Source organism: Callorhinus ursinus, unplaced genomic scaffold (assembly GCF_003265705.2).
Source record: "Callorhinus ursinus isolate GAN/ISIS: 27379988/994484 unplaced genomic scaffold, GSC_fseal_2.0 scaffold1, whole genome shotgun sequence".
NCBI classification, from domain to species: domain Eukaryota; kingdom Metazoa; phylum Chordata; class Mammalia; order Carnivora; family Otariidae; genus Callorhinus; species Callorhinus ursinus.
This window is the reverse complement of record NW_027397063.1, coordinates 135312599-135336718: the sequence shown is the minus strand read 5'-3', so window position 1 is coordinate 135336718 and position 24120 is coordinate 135312599. Positions and strand designations below refer to the sequence as shown.

The 24120-nt window shown below is 43.0% G+C and overlaps 1 protein-coding gene across 2 annotated transcripts in view; it reads right to left on the bottom strand.

Moving 5' to 3' along the window:
- The window catches only part of TGFBR2 (transforming growth factor beta receptor 2), an 89574-nt gene that overhangs the window by 28192 nt on the left and 37262 nt on the right, over positions 1-24120 (bottom strand). For both annotated transcript variants that reach the window (XM_073901176.1, XM_025883364.2), the window contains exon 3: positions 20187-20377. In XM_073901176.1, the coding sequence (XP_073757277.1) occupies positions 20187-20377 (191 nt within the window). The remainder of the gene's footprint in view (positions 1-20186; positions 20378-24120) is intronic.

Sequence of the window (24120 nt, the reverse complement as noted above, 5' to 3'; positions counted from 1 at the left end):
TATTAAATTATTCCAGCTAATAAATGAAAATGAGTTGATAGAAATAGATTATTCTTTTTTAACCCTTAATTAATTAAATGGATCTAGGCAGCAAGCATCCATGCCAACTCATATCACAAAACAAGAGATAGTCAGACATCATTACCCTCGATGGAGGAGCATAACCCAACCTATAGACTTGCCAAAGAGATCTAAACTGAGTCTGATGAAGCCTCGGGATTCAGCTGCCAATTTGCAAACAATAGAGGGGACAGAGAAATGCAGCCAACTGAACCATGAATGCAATCAGCAAAATCCAGACTGTAAAGTCATACAGGTTGAAGGGGTTACAATGTGCTATAAGGGGGAGAAAAGGAACTGGGGAGGGCAGTAGATTAACAGAAACTGTAGGTATATCAAATTACCAAAATAATAATAATAATAGTAATAATAATAATAGGACTAAGCTAGTATCTACAGATGCAAACTTGGATGATAAAGCCATTTAAGGAAACACAGGAAGTGATAATTATAAAAGAAGAATAGTGGTAACTTTGGAGGGAAGGAGGGCTTTATGATTGAGTTGAGGAACATGCAAGAATTTCCGGGATATCCGACAAAGTTATATTTTTTGGGCCTGGGCAGGGGTTACAAGAATGTTAACATTCACTAAGCAGGACATTTGTTTTATGTGCTTTTCTGTATTTGCATTTTATTTTGGAATGAAAAGAGGTGTTTTTTTTTCAAAAGAGAGAAATCAGAAGAATAATTATGGAGGCCATGTCTTGCTCCTGGGCTAAGTATACTATTTTGGATGCTCTTGGAGGAAAAGGAAAGGGGAGACAAAACTAACTTTATTTTGGAGCACCTATTATGTGCCCGAAATTTCAAATACGTAATCTCATTTGATATTCAGAACATCCCTTCAAGTATTCATTCCATCTTAGGGGTTAAGAAATTAAGTTCCTTGTCTGAATATATAAGGACTACGATTGGTCCTTTCGAGGTATGACTGATGCTGCAAGAAAAGTTCTTGCAATGTGGAAGGAAAGAAGAAAGAAGGGAAGCAGGGAGGGAAGGAGAGAGGAAGGAAGAAAGAGAAATCAAGAGTTATGATAAATCACACAAGGGCAAAGAGGGGAGCTTGTTTCCCCCAAGTCTGAGTGACCCAAAGCCTCTGTTCTTTCCACGTCACCAAGCTGTGTCCCTAGTGAGGAGTCCCTGATGAACTCCAAAGTCTATTTAGTAATTCTGAAAATCTCCAACCAAATGTGCCCCACATACAGAGGCCAGACCTAGTTGCAAATAAGGAACCATTTGCAAATGTCAGAGCCTTGATAAATAAATATTTTTTAAAGACAAATGTCAAAGATAAATGTTAGTATGCCATAAAAAAATACAAACTAGCAGAAAGCCTCAAGGGGAAATTTCATGGTATACATTCCTTTGGAGTGATTTAAAAGTAAACAAGTTGCCTAGTAACACACACACACACACACACACACACGCACGCACACACGCACACACAAATGATCCTGAAAACAGGTTGCTCCCAGCATCTTCCAAGACCTTTCTTATGCCCAAATCTAACACTGTTTGCTTAAATGAATTTCAAACTGAACCTCTATAATTCACAGCTTCAAAAAAAAAAATCACACAGTGAAAAAGACAATAAATGAAGGCCAACATAGTAAAAAAGCCACTGGTGGGTCAGTTAATGTGTCTTGATAAAAGCCAAATCACCATAAGTGACTTTGAGAGATGGGCTCCTATTTTTAGTATTTGAAGTAGTTTTGGCAATTCCTCCACTTAATGAAGAAGTTTGGGGCACAAATTTATCAAAATATTAATTTATCCAAGCAGTAGAAAGGGATAGGGATGACTGGTTCCTGCACGCTTTAGTGCGTGGGTATACTAATGAACACCACATGACAACCCAGAGATTCTTGAAGATGTCAGTGACAGTCTAACCACTAAGCTTTCACAGGCCAATACCATCGAAAGCGACAGGATATATATATGCATCTGGCTGAGATCCAAAGGAGGAAGCGGGGGCTAAAGAGAGATAGGCTCGGGGTGGGGGATGGAGAACTTCCTGTCTCAAGTCATTCTGTTCATTATAATGTTAAAAAGCACAGCAGTCATTTACTGAGCACCTACTTCATGCCAAACACTGTGTTTTGCATGGATTATTTTGAAATCTTACAGCCACACTGCTAGATATGTATTATTTATTCCCATGCTCTAGAAATGGAAACTGGGAAAATGTACATGAAGTGAGCCGAGGTCAAAGCAGAGGAGACTTGTGTGGTAGGTAGTGACGCAGATGGAGGGGTGGAGTTTCACTGAAGAGGGATGCTTATGGCAGCTCTCGGGACCCTCAGCCAGCACAGGGTTCAACATAGAAAAGAGGACAGGGGACAAGAGCCCTGGAAAGAGCACTAGACTAGAGAGCCAAAGAAACATAGAAGGAAAGAGACAGCAAATATAGAAGTTGAAATCAGCGAAATAGGAAACAAAGACACAAGGGGGGGCCAAGAATACCCCAAATCGGTTGTGCGTACCGACTAATACAGTACATAAACCTCTCTGAGATTGTTAAGGCAATAAAGCAAAGGCACAGGGGGGCATCATTACGGATACAGCAGAGATTCAAAGGATCATGACAAGTTTTTGCTAATACATTTAAAAACTTAGACAACAATGGTCAAAGTCCCAAAAATATATATGTGTAACTTAACAAAACTGACCCAAGAAAAACTGTGAAACTCGAATAATCTCATAAATATTAAAGAAACTGAATGAGTAATTAAACATTTTCTTAATTTAATTTTTTATCTTTCTCTTTTTTAGCCTTTTACTGTCAAATTAGTGTCTTTGGTATTAACACGTCTGAATACACATCTCCAAATTTGGTTTCGGCAGAACTGTCAACCCCCCACCCCAAATTTTCCTACAACAAAAACACCAGTAGCATCCTTACAAAAACGTTTAGTCTAAATCTAATCAATCTGAAGGAAATGAAATTGCTATTCCCAAAGACATAGATGCACCCCCATGTTCACTGTAGCATTATTCACAATCGCCAAGACATGGAAACAACCTAAGTACCCATCAAAGGATGAATGGATAAAGAAAATATGATGTATATATATAACTATATAAATACACACACAATAGGATACTATTAAGCCAGAAAAAGAAGAATATCCTGCCATTTTTGACAACATGGATGGACCTTGAGTTCATTATGCTAGGTGAAGTAAGTCCCACAGAGAAAGACTAACACTTTCATCTAAGTTATATGTGGAATCTAAGAAAACAAAAACAAAACTAAACTCATAGATTCAGAGAAATGACTGGTGGTTGCCAGAGATGGGGGTGAAGAGGTAGGAGAAATGCATGAAGCTGGTCGAAAGGTACAAACTTCCGGTTATAAAATACGTCTGGAGGATATAATGTACAATCTAGTGACTCTAAAAATCCAGTATTGCATCTTTGAAAATTATTAAGAGAGTAAATCTTAATGTTCTCATCACAAGAAAAAAATGTTTGTAACTATGTGTGGTGACAGATGTTAACTAGACTTATTGTGGTGATCACTTTGCGATATATACATACAATGAATCGTTATGCTGTACACCTGAAACTAACGTAATGTCATATGTCAATTATATCTCAATAAGCAAAAAGAATCTCATTAAGCAGGAACCATCAGACAAATCCAGAATACATGAGCTGGCCTGTTCCAAGTCAATGTCATGAAAAACAAGAAACACACAGATGAGGCAAAACAACCACATGCAATGGGTAGTCCTTCACTGGATGCTGAATTTAAACAACAGTAATCCCACAGCTTTGGGGAAATTTAATATTGACCATAATATACACAGACGCAGGTGCACACGCACACACATGCAGGCACCGAGAGAGAAACGAGGGTGTAGTAAAATGTTAACACAGGGTAAATACTGAGAAAGGGAAAGACTATACAAGCTCACCCTGCACAATCCTTTCAACTTTTCTACAAGTTTAAATTTTTTTTAAATAAAAAGTAGAGAAAAAAATAACCCAAAACACTTGAGCAACAGTGTTCCCCCCAAAACCCCAAACACATACCAGTTCCGGATGGAGCTGACAGCTCCCAAACTTGCAAGGAAGAGGTCATTTCAATTTTACACAACCTCTTTCAGAGAAGAGAAAAAAATATACCATGGCTCAATTCATTCTATGAAAATAAGTACAACCAAAAGCAGACAAGAAGAGTATGAGAAAAGAACATTACTAAACAATCTCATTCGTGTACAGTGATTTAAAAAAATAATTCTAAGTAAATAGTAAGCCAAACCCATTAGACAACATAAAACAAAGATAAGACAGCAGGACCAGGTTACCAGGAAAACATCTCTTAGCACTAGAAACAAACAAAACAACCCACTCTCATTTACCACATTAATAAATTAAAGGAGAAAAACTATATGAGATCAATTCAGTGGACACAGAGAAAGTACATGATGATGTTAAACACCTTGATAATAAATATATACCAATGATCTTCAACAAAGCTTATTCTAAGGGGAAATGTTAGATGCATTTCTTTTTTTAAAAAAAAGATTTATTTACTTATTTGAGAGAGAGAGGGAGAGAGAGCAGGGGGAGGTGTAGAGGCAGAGAGAGAATCTTAAGCAGACTCCACACCAAGCGCAGAGCCCGACGCAGGGCTCGATCTCACGACCCTGACATCATGACCTGACCCGAAACCAAGAGTCAGAAGTTTAACCTGAGTGAGCCACCTAGGTGCCCCTAGGTGCATTTCTTTTAAAAACAGGAACAGGATGCCAACCATAGCTATCTCTGCTGAATACGAATTGGAGATCCTAAACAGTATAATGAAACGAAATGGAAGAATCTGCATTATGATATAAAGAATTATAATTTGTAACTCTACAGCTTCATCTAGCTTAGTCTTTTACACCTGGTCTCAGTGACTCTTGGTCTCCAGATGTCCCTGGCTGGGCTAGCTCATCTGTTATATAACCAGATTCACTGACATGTGGCTTCTTTTCTGATGAAATAATATATTTGTAAAAGATGATATAGGTATCGGGAAGGACAAGAAGTTCACGTTGTTAAAAGTATTCTTATATCTAGTCAAGAAACTATTATTTCCAAACAGACCAACACTAAGTACATTTCGTTGAAACAGCTTACTTGAGGATTTTTATCCCAAGTCTCTCACTATAACCCAGAATCATCTTTCTTTGCCACGCTGTTTTGTTTGTTGCCTGGGATTTAAGGTCCCTTTACATTCCTTAAACTATTTAGTATATTCTGAGCAGCCACTACATTTAAAACCCCGAAGTCCCTGCTCCTCTTGGAAGAGGAGTTCTCTTGATTCTTCTAGGACCAAGTGATGTACTAATTATCTTCATGCTACTTTACCTCCCAACCGCGGTATTTCTAGACACCACATTGAGCTGAGATCCAGTTTCATGACTTTTTCAATGCACACAGAAAAGCTGACTTTTTTTGGCAATTTGCAGCGAAATTAAAAAAAACAAAAAACAAAAAACAAAACTAGCTCTACATTCAAACTAGTAACATTTTATCAGGTAATAGGAAGCTCCAAAAACAAAGGAGATCCTGAGATCAAAAAATTTACAGAAACAGTTCTGTATATTTAGAAGCAGTATAACTTGGTTTTTTAAAAAAACTTTGGAATCTGATTTTTAGATCTAGCTTTGTTTCTTTCTCCTTCCTCATCTGCATAATGAAGACAACCCGGGACCAACCCCACTGGGGTTCCTATAAGGCTTACAAGAGATATTTGTCAAGCTCTTAAATACTTGTCAAGCTCTTTAAGGTAGAAAACACTCAAGAAATGTTTGTATTATTTTGTGATAAACCCTAACAAAAAATAATTCTTAATAATAACGTATTTCATAGATTTCCAACCAGAAAAAAAAAAAAAAATCCTGGTCTGGTGAAGAAGCATTAAAACATCATTAGGTATGTGGTTTGATTGCAGTCTTGTTGACCTCTTTTGTATCACGTCCAATGATAATGCTGCTTTTAGAGAATCCATTTTCCCCATGACTATCTGAGCTGCAAGATTCTCTTTCTTGAAAAAGTGAAGCATTAGCACCTTGTCAGAAATAAGTTTAAGACTGCATAGACTTTAAGAGTTTGAAGTGAAATAGCAACTCTACGGTAGAAGGCTCATTTAGGGAAGTCAGGAGGTCATCTGGCTATCCTGGGAAAATGGAGGCATGTGCTTTTTCGTTTGGATGTCATCCTCCCTGGGACATAACTCAGTTGAACCATGCCCAATGAAGCTGGACCCAGTTACAATAAAGAAAATGACGAAAGTGAACCAAAGATACTGATATCTCATATACATTCACTGAATATGTTTCACTTATGTTGTTCATTCAACATGCAAAGCAAGTATTACAGAGCCACAGTTGTATGCTGGGACCCCCAGACAGCGAGATAAAGGATTTCATAAGAAGCCCAACAAATTTTCTCTCTTGATTCTGTTATATCCCATATCCTTATCAGTTTTCTCTCGTTCTTGCCCCATCACACACACATACAAACACATCAAGCCACCATATTTTACACACACACACACACACACACACACACACACACACACTCACACTTCCTAATTCGGGAGTTCTAATATCTTATCTATGTTTTCCGCATTTTTAAAAATTCTGGTGGCGAGAAGTCCCCATAGCTCAGTGGTTAGAGCACCGGTCTTGTAAAAATGTTGGTGGCATGATACAGAAAGAATCTCCTGGCACCCTGCTGCTCAAAGAGTGTTCCCCAGTTGTACACCCAAAACTAATGTAGCATGGTGTATCAACTATACTCAAATAAAAAAGTAAAAAACAAACCAACCAAAAAAACAAATGTGTTCCCCAGACTAACAACCTCAGCAGGGTACTTATTTGAAATGCAGAATCTCAGCCCTGTCCTAAATTCCTGAATCAGGAATCTGCATTTTAGAAAGTTCTCTAGTTGCGGGCGCCTGGGTGGCTCAGTTGGTTAAGCGACTGCCTTCGGCTCAGGTCATGATCCTAGAGTCCCGGGATCGAGTCCCACATCGGGCTTCCTGCTCAGCAGGGAGTCTGCTTCTCCCTCTGACCCTCTTCCCTCTCGTGCTCTCTATCTCTCATTCTCTCTCTCTCTCAGATAAATAAATAAAATCTTTAAAAAAAAAAAAAAAGAAAGTTCTCTAGTTGCTTCATTTACACAGTCGAATTTGAGAAGGGGGGCTTTAGCAAACATGGACCAAGTGCCTTGGTACTCTGCCATAAAGAGGATTCCCTCTCGCATAGAAAATTCATTGGGGACCTGTCTGCAAAGCCCTCGTAGAATTGTATTCAGTGCTAGCTGGTGAGAAGATGGTCCGTGAGAATTCACGAAATCAACTGCAGCAGGAGCGCGAAACGAGATCGGACTCCTCATCCATCGTCTCAACAAAAAGCAAAAACTAAATTCAGGCAAAAAACAAGGAATCATTTTAATTAAACAACAGAAGGACAGTGAGCTCATGGGGCATACAGGATTGAATTTAGCTTCCAGAATATTGACAGGACTGTCTGACATTCTGGACAGACTTTGAGGATAATTTTTTCCAAAATAATGGACGTCTTTCGTCCTTTCCTTGTGATTGCTTTATTCCAATTATACATATTTCAAAACTAAGCCATTCCCTAACCTTTGCACCCTATTCCATTGTCTACTTTACATTATTTCCTTCCTACCTTTCTCCCCAGCAAAAGTACCTTACAGGTAAATCCAGGCTGGTATGACAACCTCTTCTGGAATATTCCTGAGATCAAACCTCTGGCTGAAATGTTCCAACAGAGGGACCGCACTTCTCTTTAAATCATCCCATAATCTAATTCCAGTAGCTCTAGCTATAGATCTATTAGGATAAAGTCCAAACGTTGGGATATTTACAGATTTACTCTTTATATTAAATCAAAGGTGGCCTTCCTGCTCATCTACTTACTGGTTTTCGTGCTGTTCTCTAAAGCAAAAGACAACAAAATGGCTTCTTCTTCTTCTATGGGATTGATGAGAGCTCTTAAACGCTTGGTGAGCATTTCATCTGTTTCCCTAAATCGCTTGTTTTTCAGGTTGCACATCTCTGTTTCCTTCGATCGCTCTTCAAAAGACTTATATATCAGACTCTAAAGTCAGCCTGCCCAGCTTATAGCAGGCACCCACTAAATGCCAGGCCCCTTTTCTAAGTGTAAAGTGATCTATTCTCTGAAATCATTCTTGCTATTCCAGATCCTCCATGTTTCGCCAGACCCAGCCACAATACTTGGAATGTAATCTGTGTAGCAAAGATTACACTGGGACTCTCACCGGCCCTTCCGATGAGTGCAGTTGAAGACTACTGTTGGTTGGTCAGTTGGTTCTGTTGTTTTGTTTTGATACTCTTGGCCAAATCACCCTCAATTCAAAATGACCTTAACTCACTTGTAAACCCCAGGGTCTTTATCACATGAACAGATGCCAAGCCAGCTTTGGATGAGCTACTGTTCTGCAATCGATCGCCTAGACCTATAGGCCTGCCTTTCCATGAATCCATTAAGTTTCATATCACTGGTCATTCCAGGCAATTAAAACCCTGATTCTGTTTCTGCTGTAGCAGGCACTCCTTCCATCGTGCTTCTCATCATTCATGTTCCTCCTTGGGATATAGAGTCTTGTTACTTTTGTTGCTGTAGCTTTCAGAGGGCAACCAACATAATAGAGAGCCAAAATCATGCCAGGCTTTGCCCAAGAAATGATCACGTGTCTTATGAATGCCTATTTCTCCACCAACAGAACTGCAGCCTGACCGCTTAACTTGGGTTTTGTTAGGCTCCTCCACCTGCCCTCATTCTTCTAGTCTTTTTAGGGCTGCCTATCTGGATGACATCTTCTTATTCCACCTAGGGGCCCTTCATGCTCTCATAAAACCTAAAAGCAGAGATATAGTAAGGTATTTCAATATCTTCTCCAACAGGGAGACCAGCCCACTTTAGAAAAGCATGTTAATTATTCCCACTATAGATCTCCCTTCGGCCACTTGAAACACAACCTCACTTCTCCTCTGACCTTCCACGTGAACCATAGCTTGTCGCAGATCCTCCTACCTGAGGATCTTTACCTCCTACGATTATGCACACGGCCTCCCCTCGCTTGTCTTTGCTAGAGCAGTGACACTCCAAATTTGCCATCTAACCTTCCAGTCACACTTTGAGGTTTAACACAGACCTGCTCTGAATGTAAAATTTCATCAGTTCTAAAACCACGGATGCCTCCACCCAGTGAGGAGGCACTTGGCCTTGTTCGGAAGCAACTATTATAAGCTATGAAAAGCACAGTATCATCCTGTATTAAAGGATCCTATTATTCCTCAGGGATGTGGTAATATAGGTAAATTTTTTTTGGTTGTTTTCCTCCTCTCATCTAGAAGGCTGAATTTCAGCTACATCCTGTGGTGGTTGTCATTCTCTAATTGTTACCATCCTTTTCCAGGTTGTATGAGGAACATGATGAAAAATATAAAAATATTTGGCAGAACAAACTGTCTTGAGGTCAGTGGTTCCCAACATTGGCTGCATATTAGAATATCTTGGGGAGGTTTTTTTTTTAAATCCTGATACCAGGCCTCAGACCAAGTAAGTCTGAAACTGCAGGGCTAAGACCCAGTTAATGAGTAGTTTTTAAAGATTCTCAGGTGTTTCCAAAGTGCAGCCAACGCAGAGAACAATGACTTCAGCCGGATGGGAAAAATAGGTATTCTGAATAGGATGGGACCTGAAAAAAGAAGAAATGGAAGGAATTTTAATGCCTACATTTAGGATCGACTATTCTTGACACTGGAACCAGCTATATCCTTTTTTTTTTTTTTTTAAAGATTTTATTTATTTATTTGACAGAGACACAGCGAGAGAGGGAACACAAGCAGGGGGAGAGGGAGAGGGAGAAGCAGGCCTCCCGCGGAGCAGGGAGCCCGATGCGGGGCTCGATCCCAGGACCCTGGGATCATGACCTGAGCCGAAGGCAGACGCTTAACGACTGAGCCACCCAGGCGCCCCTGGAACCAGCTATATCCTAATGAGGGAACACGAGGTATATTTTTTCAAAGTAAAAATATGAATTATGACCTTGAAATGATGAAATGTTACAACAGAGAGACCCCACTCCTCTGTAAATCATTCCATAATCTAATCCCAAGAGATCTAGCTGTAGATCTATGAGGATAAGGTCTAAACACTGGGATATTTCAAAATTTATTCTTTACATTAAGTCAAAGTGGCCTTCCTGTACATCCATTTACTGGTTTTCATGCTGTTCTCTAAAGCCAAAGTACAACAAAATGGTTCCTTCTTAATGACTGTATGATGATGGCTGGTAAATTTGATATTCGGCATTAATTAGCACCGCGCAGGAGTGCTATCAGGATCAGAAAAGGTTTTACAAAAGTATGTCAGCCAGATGTCCAACTGGTGGTAATTACAGCCTCTGGAGTTTAGTGTGAGCGAAAATGAAAGTCAATTTCATGGTGGTTAGCTAGCTCGCTGGTGTTTTTCCACTGGTGGGACACTGGACACTTGTAAAGTGGCAAAAGGGTCTCCATGGACCCTTCTGCTGTCACCCATCCATGTGCTGTTTGTGGAACATAAGGAGGTGGTCATGGGGGTGAGGAGAGACTGCAGACGTACCACCTTATCAGACCAACTGTTTAACTGGTCACTCATATCCAGTGGCTGGGATTCGAGACAGATAGTGTCCTTACTGGATTCCACTCTGCCATGATTCACATCAAAATGAGGTTCCAGCGTGGAAATAGTCACAACAGGCAACCACATGTAGCCTCAGAGCATCTTTGTTTACTGTGCTGCTTAGGAAAAAAAAAAAAAATCTACAGAAGCGAGTTGCTTTGCCTGGAGATGCTACAAATACATTCTAAGCTTCACTCGACTGAGTCACAATGCCCTCTGGCATGTATGATCTTTATTATTTCCTTGGCCAGACATGGGTCGTATTCACAGATTCAGAGCATCCTTTGTAACCTAGCCCATTCACAACCCAAGGCCCCTTCAGCCCTGAGTCATCACCTCAAATAACTGATTTCTCTTCCCAGGAATGAAACCAGAGACTTCCATCCATAATTTTCTTCCTCTTCTAACAACTCTTCGCAACCATATTTCCACGCTTACTTTTGTCTTCTGCATTTCGACTGGAAAGTCAACCTGGTTTGTTTCTCCTAAAACAAAAATGCATGGCTGGCAAGCCAGCTATTTTGAGTAGTGACTGCACAGTTCAAAGGCAGCGCACCCAGAAGTCCCACAGCTGCCAAAGCACCATTTATTATTCGTATTTCTTTCACTCAAGAGCTAACAGTTTCCCTAAGAAGCCAGTTCCGAGATGCTGGGACAGAACCGATACAAAGTGGGATTTAAGAGAGAGCGGGCCGCGCTCCTAGGTCATCTCTGACTCAGAAACCAATACAAGTCAATACAGTGCGGCAAGGCATGTGATCAATACAGAGTGGGTTTGCGGGATGGCGTGAGGCCATGTGATTAAGGTCACGATAGGTCCAGGGGGAACCAGCTGGCTGAGATGTTCTGCTAGCAAGTTAAACATAGACAGGAAACCGCGCGTCTGATACTGTAAAAAAAATCATTTGTCTTCCTGCCAGAGTTAGGCCTGCAAACCAGAGAGGCTGTTTTCATTTAAAAGAAATTCTACAATGAGAGAGGAAGGAATGAAACTCTGTGGCTACTGGGAACCCTTGTCTCCTCTCCGCTCAGCCTCTCAGGTTCAAGGGCATGCTAACTGCAAAAGTCTGCACGCAGCTGGGACGTCGGCAGTGAACGCACACTGGGCAGCAGCCGACTTCGGAAGGTCTGCTTCTCTGTTTAACCACATGGGTTGAACTTGGAGTCAGAAGTGGTTGCTAGAGTCCTCGTGCCTAAGTTGACTACATATAATTGATGTATTTACTGATAGTTCCATCCTGTTTAACAAAAAAAAAATTCTCATGTAACCTATAGATAGGTATAGTAGGGAAGGAAGACAAGAAAATAAAAGGTGTGTGTGGGGGGGGTGGAACGAAGATAACAAGAAGATAAATGTGGAATACAAGGCAAGCAGTGGTGTTGTCAGGAGCCAAGTACTTGCTAGAAGCACGACTTAGTCGGTACCGAAGGGGGATGTACAAAAAACACGATCTACGTCACGGATTGAAGTCTGTTTTTGTAAATGAAGTGTTATTGGAACACAGCTGCATCCAATTGTTTATACGCCGTCTCTGGCTGCTTCCACAGCAGAGCTGAGTAGCTGGGACAGGGAGAGGCTCTAGGGCCTGCAAAGCCAAAAAATATTTACTAACGGGTCCTTTAGCAAAGAAGTTTGCTGACCTCTACTCTATATGCTTCAAAGTGTCCTTAAGATCAGAAAGGAACAGGACCCCATGAGGGAAACACTCTTTCTAGAGGGGACAGCTGAGAGAAATTTCTCCTGGCTTCCTCACAGATAGAAAAATTCAATGGAACCGTTTCCCCAACAGCATTCCTCACAGTGAACATTTCCCCCTGATTTCACTTCTTAAAGCTCCTTGCTCATCTGGCTAAATCCAATGTTAAGACATTTGAATCTAAGGGAGCAATAGTAACTATTTACAGCCAAAGTTTATTGAAGACTTGCTCTGGGCCAGGTACCACTTCTAAGTTCCCTACATGAATGAGGTCACTTATCCTCACAAGAATCCTGTCCAAAGAAGCACGATTTCTATCTCTATTTTTCAGAGGGGAAAACAGAGGTGAAGTGGTTCACTCAGGGAGAATTTATAAGTGGCTTAGTGGGGATTTGCACTCAGATCATCTTACTGGGGGAGAACCATGAGCTTCTCAAAAGATGAGCATCCCGCTGGCTATCCTTTACGTTATAAACATCATTTCTCACAAGCCCGTGAAGAATGTCAGCCTGAGGTTGTACGTCTTGCCAAGGATTTGCTGAATGGCGAGTCTGTACTTCAGCGACCAGTCCTGTGCCCACAGAACAGGCAGCCTCTAAGGCGAGGGGTGCAAACTGCCACGGGTGTAAGCCTGATGAAAAGCATACAGCCCCCCACCCGACCTGACTGTCGAAGGGAAAGGGCATTCCTTGAAGAAGACACAAGATTCTCTGGTTCTCTGTGGGCAAAAGGTGAAGTACCAACTGTGAGATCTTGGGAAACTCATGTCACTCTCTGGAGACCCATTTCTTTGTAAGTAAAATGAAAAGTGTAGATCAACTTATTTCATGGGACTCACTTCAGCATAAAAAATTATGAGTCCAAAAAGGAAGGAAATAACAAGTGTTGGCAAGGAAGTAGAGAAAAGGAAACTTTTTTTGCACCCTTGGTGGAAATGTACATCAGTGCAGCCGCCATGGAAATCAGTATGGAGGCTCCTCAAAAAATTAAAAATAGAAATACCATATGGTCCAGCAATCCCACTTCAGAGTAAATAACCAAAGGAAATAAAAACAGGATCTCGAAGATCTATCTGCACTGCCATATTCACTGCAGCATTATCCACAATGGCTGAGATATAGAAACAACCTAAGTGTCCGTGAATGGGTGACTGGATAAAAAAGCTATGGAATACACACACACACACACACACACACACACACACAAAATGGAGTATTACTCAGCTATGGGAAAGAAGGGAATTCTGCCATTCACAACATGGATGGACCTTGAGGGCATTAGGCTAAGTAAAATAAGCCAGACACAGAAAGACAAATACTGCATGGTATCACTTACATGTGGACTCTTAAAAAAAAAAAAAAAAAAGTCAAACTCATAGAAAGTAGAAAAGTGGTTGCCAGAGGCTGGAGGGTGGGAGAAATAGAGAGAGGTTGATAAAAGGGTACAAACTTTCAGCTATACGGTGAATAAGGTCAGAAGACCTAATGTAAAACACGGTGAGTATAGTTGATAATGGTCTTGTATAATCGAAATTTGCTAAAAGAGTAGAATTTAAATGTTCTCACACATACAAATAAATATGTGAGGTGATGGATGTTATTAACTAGATGAGAGGAATCCCTTCATAATGTATGTGTATACTTTTTTAAAAAGATTTTATTTATTTACCTGACAGAGAGAGAAAGAGAGTACAAGCAGGGGGAGCTGGAGAGGGAAGAGCAGACTCCCTGATGAGCAGGGAGCCCGATGCGGGGCTCTATCCCAGGACCCTGGGATCAGGACCTGAGCCGAAGGCAGACACTTAATGACTGAGCCACCCAGGCGCCCCTGTATGTGTATACGTTAAATATCTTACAATTGTATTTGCCTATTATACCTCAATAAAGCTGAAAAAAATGCTAAAACATGATGTCAGAAAAATAACAGAATTCTAGAGGTGCCTGGGTGGCTCAGTCGGTTAAGTGTCCGACTCTTGATTTCGGCTCAGGTCATGATCTCAGGGTCAAAGGATCAAGCCCTGTGTGGGGCTCCACACTAGGTGGGGAGTCTGCTTGGGATTCTTTCTCTCTTTCTCTCTTTCTCTCCCTCTGTCCCTCCCCCTTCTCTAAAATAAATGAATGAATCTTAAATATACATAACTCTAGGAAATAAGACAACATATCCGCAAGTGGTTAGTACAGGTGACCAATCCATCATAGACTCTCAACCAAGGGCAGTGATCATCCCTGCTGATGTTCTAATTATTCTATGAATTTCCAGAGCCTGGGCCTTGGACAAGGTGTCAGCTTGCTGGCTCTTCAGTTAAGGAAGGGGTTGGGTGTCTGCCTTGAAACCAGACTTTTCAAAGTTCAGGACCTTGAGTTTAATGCTAATTCCCTTTCCTGCAGAGCCATGGTGCCTCTCGATTTCTGGAATGAGCAGTTTAGCTCCAAGTCAGGGGGAAAGGTGGGATGGCCAGGGGTCCAGTCACTGGGGGCTGGAAGCTCCTATAAGTTATCTTCTTGCTTTCCACGTACCCAGCTCCAGCAGACGATCAGAACAAACAACTAAGGAACAAACTAATTCAGGCAAACTCTTTTTAATGTTACTCTATGACTTGGACAGGGCTGCCCAGGGCTACCAAACACCTCCTCAGTAGACCTAATTCAGAACAACATCTTAAAATCATCCCTAAATGTCTTCTTGCTTTGGGAAATTTAGGGGACAACCCCACAGACAAATTAACATAAACATTATCATGGAAGCCAGAGAAACGCTACCTAAAAGGTGCTTGATATCTACATGCATCTGCTAGCGCAAAGTCTGTGGGTATATAAAAGAATGACCTTTACTATCACTGTTGAAAGTCACCCACATTTCACTGGGGAGTTCTGCTACGCGATACATGAATGGACTGAGTACAGGATCTTTAGCTCATTTCCAAATGACCAGGTTTTAGACCAAATGTGTTCCTCTTGGGCTGATTAGCTCAGCAAGTCACCAGCATGAACTTAACAAGACCCATCCCTGGTTCCATGCCTACCTGGGTGAGTTCACACCAGTGCTTTTCACCCTTCAATGCGCAAAAAAATCACCAAGGACATTGTTACAGGGCAGATGATGGCGCGGTAGGTCCAGGAGGCTGCGTACATCTTACAAGCTCCCTGGTAAGGCCGCCACTGCTGGTGAGCCAAGACTTTGGGTACGAAAGGTTTTCAGCATTCAGAAGACTTGTGCTCCTCGGCAGTGTTCCCCTTCGCCAGGGAGGAAGGAGTAAGACAGAAGGCACCTACTGTGTGCTGGCTACTGAGCCGGGCCCTCCCAGCATCACCTTCTTTACCCCCCACGGCCAACCCCGGGGGCCACAGGTCCCACCATCAGCACTAGGGGGTCGACAGTGGCACGGCCATCCAGGGAGAAGGGCGCGTGGCCCGAAGCAAGGTTTCTGCTGAAAAAAAGAGTGAATCTCTTTAGCAAGGACAGTGTGATTGCCCTCATCACTGATCTGAGAGGCACTTGTGAGTCTTTCCAGTTTTATTTAGCTGCCTCTTGCTGTGATTTCTGAGTCAAAACAGGAACAAGGTGCCTCATTTGACATATCATCCGGTGAGGTCAGGGATGTGGTTAGCTGTGATTAGAAATCCTAGCCTCGACATTCTCCCCTCGTCTCTGTGAAGGCATGTGGAGGATGAGGCACAGATACCCGGCAGAGTCTGAATGCTCTGCTGGCATGCCATGGTGGAAACTCAGCTATACGACCTCAGTGCCGCGTGGTCCTCTCCACAGCTCACGCAAAAGTCCCAGACCCTGTACAAAGAGCCCACAGAATACTAGCAGCCAGTGGTGACTCCTCACGCTGGACTGGGCATGGATACAAATGCTCTGCACGCATCCATCTATTCAATCCTGACAATGTCACGACACCCTCACCCCCGCCCGCTTATTTCCATTTCATACACGAGAGGACGGAAGCACGGAGACATCGGGTAACTGGCCCAAGGTGGCAAAGTAGCAGGTCAGGCCTTCAGGGCAAGGAAAGCCATCTCGGGCTCTCACTCCTGACCAATTACACGACACTATTTCTCTCTTTCCCAAAACAGCAAAAGTCATCTTGCTCAGGGCTCTGCAAATGAAGGGTCTTTACTGCCCTTGGAAACCGTTGATGGAATGAATAAAACTGAGTGGTTCTAGGGCCGCCTGGGTGGCTCAGTCGTTAAGCGTCTGCCTTCGGCTCAGGTCATGGTCCCAGGGTCCTGGGATCGAGCCTCGCAAGGGGCTCCCTGCTCCGCGGGGAGTCTGCTCCTCCCTCTCCCACTCCCCACGCTTGTGTTCCCTCTCTCGCTGTGTCTCTAATAAATAAATAAAATCTTTAAAAAAAATAAAAATAAAAAAATAAGACTGAGTGGTTTTGTTTGATTCTTAAAGGTTCAGTGGGAGATCAATAACCGCAGAATGTCTTTGCAAAGTGGCTATGTCATCTGCAAGTAAACAGAGCAGCTGTTGGCTCCGGGGTCCCTCTTCCCACATGCTATGCTCTGTCTTACAGCCTGACAGGTCTCCTCCAACCAACAGTTGTCACTAGGCCATCAATAAGGACTAACACAAATACCCGCTCTTCTAGCTGGAATCTGAGGTCTGGGTGAGTCCAGGGGGCAGACCCTGACTCCTCGGAATTCTACACAACACCTTTTGGCAAGAGAGAGGATCCATTCTCTCTGAATGTCAGCTACCACGAATAATAACACAGAAAATAAAGATGTGCATTTAAAAAGAAAATCTTGTGGCTCATCTTTTTCCCTTAACTTTTTTTTTAAATTACTTATTTTAGAGAGATATTGAGATTGTGGGAGGTAGGGGCAGAGGGGGAAGGAAGAGAGAGAATCTCAAGCAGACACCCCCACTGAGCACGGAGCCCAATGCGGGGCTCCATCCCACAACCCTGAGATCATGACCTGAGCCAAAATCAAGAGTCGGACGCTTAACGGACTGAGCCACCCAGGCGCCCTTTCCCTCAAATTTTTAAGAAAAGTGGAAGACGTAAGTAATTATCTTTTGCTGTATTTGCAGATCAGAAATCTGGCAACAAGAACAGAGTACTATACTAATAAAAATACAGCGTAAAACACTTTAGAGCGTTTGTATTTGACATCTTATTTGACTCGGAGTGGAGAAATAAAAATTGTTTCAAGAGATTTCATTCCTCAGGGTAAGGGACAGATGGTGGCAATGAGGGGGAAGTGGGACCCCAAATGGGGTGTTTTAGGTGGGGGAATTATCCCACTGTGGAGACGGAAGATGTCTAAAAAGCAAACATTGGAGCATTTTAGGAGACTCTGAAGTCAGCCAGCAACCGACGCATCAGCTGCGCCGGATTTCCTGAGCTGTACAATGAGAAACTGCCTTTATGCTGATTATCCCGCCTCACAGGGAAACAAATAGTCTGATAATGAATAAGAGGGAAAATATAGACATGGGCCCATGATTATCACCTGAGCTGAAATACACTAAAAACTGAAGTCATGCATATCTTAAGAGCTTATAGTAATATATATATCTATATATCTATCTCCAGCTTACAGGCCATTTATTAACTTTTGTCCCTTTAGACAAAATAAACTCTTCCGTTGTGGATAAGCCAGTACGCAAAAGGAGAGAGAAGTTTCATGGATGGTAATAAACTTGTTTGGATATTCTGCTATTAGAGATTAATTCCTTTGGCTTAAACTGGGAGTTCTTTGAAAAGGTGAACTACTTGGGGAAAGTTAACAGGTTAAGTCAGGATATCACGTGTTACCATGCTTTAGCGTGATTTAATATAGTGACACCTTCCCTCCTAACTCGAATTACATAAGAAAAATGCAAGAAATGGAGTATATGGGATGAGAAAATAGGAGGGAGGAATGACTTTAGAAAGTGTTGCGCTGACAAGATGAACATGTCTGACTTTGGACCCTGAGAAGTTAGCATTGGTAAGGGGTTGGACAAGAAGAGCAGGGAAATGGCAGTAGGTGAAGGACACAGAGAGAGAAAAAGAAGGGTCAGCAGTGGGGGCAGGCACCAAACACAAAGCATGAGACATCATTTTCCATAGTTGGGATATACATAGTAGCAGGGATAGTGTGTTAAGCCCAGAACTTATGTTCTAAACAAATCTTTTATTGAATCAGACCTATTTTGGGGCTAAAATAATCTTTCCCCACTCTGAATTTACATTCCTAAAACCAAGAGAATATTATTTTCACTATCCGACTGGCAAAATTAAAAGGCTTATGATCTCCAGTGTTAAAGAAGGGACATGGGAATCTGTATACTCAGGTATCTTTGTGGGGAGGAGAATAGTTTAGTAGTGGTTATCCAGATTTAAAATGTGTATAACTTCTGATCCAAAATTTCATTTCTAGAAATGAAATTCAAGTCTTACTTTGCAGAAATATTAGCACAAATGTACAAGACACTTTTACAAAGATATTCAATGTAGGAAAAATGGAGACACCTTAATAATCTACCAACAGGGGAATGGTTAAATCGGCCAGAGAAGATAATCCATATTATGGGATTTCTAGACAATAATTAAGAGGCATGTGGTATATCCATATGTATTGTCTTATTTAAAAGGAAGAGTAAAAGTGGTTGGGTGAAAAAAATATTATCAAATAATATTTACTGTATGACCAACTATTTGCACTGAGAGGTGGATGGATGGATGGATGGATGGATGGATGGATGGACGGACAGGTGGACGGATAGATGGATGGGCAGATGGCTGGAGAGATGGATGGATGGATGGATGTATACATGGATTGAAGAAGGGAAGAAGGGAGAAAGGGAGGAAGTAGGGAAAGAGAGGAGGTAAGGAGGGATAATATAAATGAGTGATAGAGAAAAATATACATCCAACAAACTATGCACACTGACTGTCTGCTGAGTCAGGAGTGAGGGGATGAATCTCATGTACTTCCATTTAAAAATATTTACATGTTGGACTGTTTGAATTTTTGGTAAGGAACATACACTATTCTGTAGTTGAAAATCACTGAATAATGTCTTAAACTAAAGGAGTAGTGTGTGCCCTCCTTTCAAGCTGAGCGAGTCCTGAACTTCAAAGATGGAGGCTAGCATCTAACCTCGCCTTTCGCTGCCTCCATGGGTAAACTGTGGCTCATTACTTGCCCTCTGCATTTCAGTTCTTCTCTCAGATGGGAGCATTGACAAGTACTCTTCAGACAAATCCTAAGAACATGTACACAAAACCACCTGAGTCCATTCCAAATAAGTCTCCCTCCAGTATCCAACAGCCTCCTCCAATCTCCAGACCGGCATTTCTCAAATTTGAGCAGCATCAGAATCCCCAGGAGGGTTTGCTCAAACACAGACTGTGGGGCCCGCACCCAGAGTTTCTGCTTCCACAGGCTGGGGCGGGGCCCCAGATTCCGCGTTGCTGGAAATTTCTCAGGTGATGCTGCTGCTGCCACTCCAGGGACTGTGTGAAGAACCACTGCTGTTGGTTGAAGGCAAATAATAACGTGGGTCCTACAAGCCACATTGGCTATGGGCCAGAATGAACCCTGTCACTCTTGAAGCACCTCGTCCCGCCTGGTGACTGGGTTCCTAATCCACAGAGTGTAAGCTCCCTCTCCAGTCCCAGGAGATGGAGTCTGAGACCTCGGACCAGGGACACAGAGATGGACACAGAGGAAGCTGGGCTCCTGACCCTCGAGGGAAGAAAACTCACCTTCGGAGAAGATGATATAGTCATTGCACTCGTCGGAGCTACAGGAACACATAAAGAAAGTCTCGCCCAACACCTTTTTTTCCTTCATAATACACTTTGGAGAAGCAGCATCTTCGAGAACGATTCCATGGTAGGTGTCCTTGGGGTCATGGCAAAGCGTCTCTAGTGTTATGTTCTCATCATTCTTTCTCCTAGGGTGCAGAAGTTCATGGCAGGGGAGAGAAGAGAAAAGAGGATGGATGAATACGGCCCCCTGGACAGAAAAGCAATCTGGACCGTATTTCCTTCCCAAAGCTTTTTGAACAATGGCAGCTGGTTCCTGTTCTCCCACGTTAACAGGTTGTCCTCTAGTCTCCTGTGCTTTTTCTACTCATTTCGCTTTTTCCATTGCATATTCTCAAAACCCCTTTATGAGTGTAAACATGAAGGTTTTCCCTGGGGGCTGTCCAGCTGGAGAACCTTACGCATTAAGTCTTAATTAAACCAGGAGACAGGAAGGCATGGTAAACCGAAGACTGCGAGGTCCTCAGGGTTAAACCTTCCATCCTGAACGCCCTGCCAGGCTCACACTGCATCCCCGGTTTATCTCACAGGAACAGGGTCACGTCTAGCTCAACTGTGCTCCAAGAGCATTCCTGGGAATGCCGTGGCCGTTCCTCAAGTCTGTTTGCTGGGCCCCAGAGGGCTCCGTGTGAGGGCGTATCCATGTCGGCAGCTGGCTGTGTGGAAGGCACGGAACACACTTCCTAGATGAAGCATTGGCAGTTTCCCTGCCTCACAGAAAGGAACGGAAGGGGAAAAAATGAAAACACATGGGAAAGAACTACAAGGTGTTCTTCATTTATAGTTCAGTGAAATATTTTACACTTTCATGAACCAATTACATCTACATGTAGCATCCCTTCACTTCACGTGTCTGCTAAGGGCTCCGAGAAGCTCTCCCGTGGCATTTTACTGAGGCCCTAGAAAGTGCCCAGTGGGCTCTATGTGTATAGTACATTTATTTTTTTTATTTTTTTATTTTTTTAAAGATTTTATTTATTTATTTGATAGAGACAGAGACAGCGAGAGAGGGAACACAAGCAGGGGGAGAGGGAGAAGCAGGCTTCCCGCTGAGCAGGGAGCCCAATGTGGGACTCGATCTCAGGACCCTGGGATCATGACCCGAGCTGAAGGCAGACGCTTAACGACTGAGCCACCCAGGCGCCCGTGTATAGTACATTTAAAAATGACATGATTAATGCCCACTATTATAACTGCAAAAGCCAAAATAAAACTCTGGCATCCTTGGAAAAGTGTATCATTCTCTGCCTCTTTCAATCTGCTTCTCTCATAAACGTGCCACCTTGGATGGTTCTGTCCCAACACCAAGGTTGGGCTGACCTCTTTCTTCCCATCTCTGACCATTTCAGATGCAAAATACCTGTTGTCTTGAATGGTCCTCTCTCCATCTGGAGGGGGGTCTAGGGATGGGCTAATCTGGCTAAACTGAATGGTGGTCAGTTTTGCGAACATAATCTTCCCTGGGAAGGATTCTGAGTGCCGGCGGTTGAGGGTCCATATGTGCCTGCATGCCTGCTCACACTCACCAGCCGCTCCACCCCACCCCACAAGCTCACTGTTTGCAGCAAACAGAATGGCAAGCAGGTTGGAGGCAAGAAGCAGCGAAAATACAGCCTTCACCTGGAAAAAAGGCAGGGCCATATCCACGGGAAAGAGTAATTTTGATGGCGCCACCATTAGGGACACAAAAGGATGATATGTCAACAAGGGGTTAAGAAGAGCAGAAATGAAGGCACAGATGGAACAGTCCAACCAGGAATGGAGTCAATGTGGCTGACTTCCATGCAACCCAGAGCTGACTCCAGGAGAGCCATCCATGCTCTTGTGAAGGAGTTCAAGGGTTCTGGTTCTGGAACTAACACTCAAGTGGGCACAAAAGGAGCAAGCCCTTGCTAAGTAGGTCTCTACTGGTAAAGGAAGCGCCACAGTTGGAATTCTTATTCTAGCGTGGCTAGCAGGGAAGGCATGATCACACAACAAACTATGTATGTTTAAAAATCCATTTATCCTTAGGGCGCCTGGGTGGCTCAGTCGTTAAGCGTCTGCCTTCGGCTCAGGTCATGATCCCAGGGTCCTGGGATCGAGCCCTGCATCGGGCTCCCTGCTCCGCGGGAAGCCTGCTTCTCCCACTCCCCCTGCTTGTGTTCCCTCTCTCGCTGTGTCTCTCTCTGTCAAATAAATAAATAAAATCTTTAAAAAAAAAAATAAATAAATAAATAAAAATCCATTTATCCTTAACCCCAAAGCTCCTGGGAAGTCTTGGCAAAAATGGCAGCCATGAAACAAGAGCACCTTCCTCTCTGTCCCCACAGTAGTGGGGTGTGTGTGTGTGTGTGTGTGTGTGTGTGTTATTTTCTGGTCTGGGTAACAAAATCAAGGCACGCTGAGTCTTTGGTGCCCCCAGGTAAAAGCATGATGTCTCTTCCTTGGGAAGCTTCTAGAAGCCAAGGAATGGAATGAAGAAGGAACTGTGAGTCCTGATGTAAAGCTGCTCTATAACTACTGGGCAGCTCTTCCAGAGCCTCTTGCTTTCCACCCCCTTGCAGCTTAGAGGACTAAAATTGCAGAGAGGAAATTCAGTTAGAATACTTGAGCCTGGCGCAAGTCCTTAACTTCTTCCCCCACTCACTCCTATAATAGTGTTCCCTGGCAGGCAGAACTGACTTTGCAAAATATCTTTGGATACAGTTGAGCATAAGAAGGGAAAATATAATGAACCAAATACAGACTTTTTCTTTGTCCTGAAACATTTGCCCTGAGCCATTGAAGAGGTTTGTCACTATCCACTCACAAAAGAACCACGACAATAAAATTAATTTTGGTTCCACAAGATTTTTATCCTTGGAGAGAACTTACACATTTGACATGGTATGGGTGCGTAACTGCCATCAGTTAAATGAACAAACAAACCAGCAAATGAATGAAAAGAACACTAAGACTCATAAAGGCACTGCAATGTATTACCAGGGTAGAGCCTTTCAGTTTCCACATCTGGCCGTTGGTTTGCGTTCCCTGGAAACAGACCTTAAGGCTGTGAGATTTCTGTGCAGAGAGTTTTCGGAAAGCCACCTGTAAGGGAAGCAGCACCCCGCACACAGTGGGGGTGGAGCCACGATGCAGATCACAGCAACCGACTCACTGATCCCTTAGAAGCCGTGAAGCTAAGATGGCCAGTCAGAGCCACCCTGAAGGAGGCCAAGTGGCCAGGCATTTTGGACGCTGGCATCAACCAGTCATGGGATGCTGACTGCCTATGGAGAGGAGCAAACTTATGAGGGGCCAAATGAGGGAAGAAGCTCCAGTGAGTGGGGGTGGGGGTGGTGGGTAGTCCCCTGGAGGGACTCGGGGTGATCCCTCAGCAGCTACTGCTGCCAGTTGCTGAGGGGGGGAGTGCCTCAGTGCTGAGGGGGATCAGCGAGGTGTACCACAGCACCTCTCACTTCCCTTTCTCCTTCCTGACATTCCACTCCACAGGAGTATTTGTCTTGCCGAGACAGGTACAAACAACATTCACTGCATTAACTCTTTACGGTGGGAACAGCGAGGAGACAGGGAGGTTTCCTCTCCCCTACATGCTCACATTTCCTGAGACAGCGAGTAACATAATGCTTCATTACAGAGACTGTAATCCTAGAGAGACTTGATTCACATTCAATAGTTGAGGTTTGTAAGGTGGGTCAAGAAAAAATGACTTTATTAGATGAGCCTGTTTGGGGTAGCAGAAGTAAGCTCTCCTGCCACAGTGCAGATTCAAGTGAAGATGATCAGCAGAGAACAGAAGCAAAGAAGAAGAGCTGAGGTCACCCAGTCTGGTGTCTCAATCTTTTCTGCATTAGACTTGATGGGTGGTCCCCCAGCACCTCCTGAACTT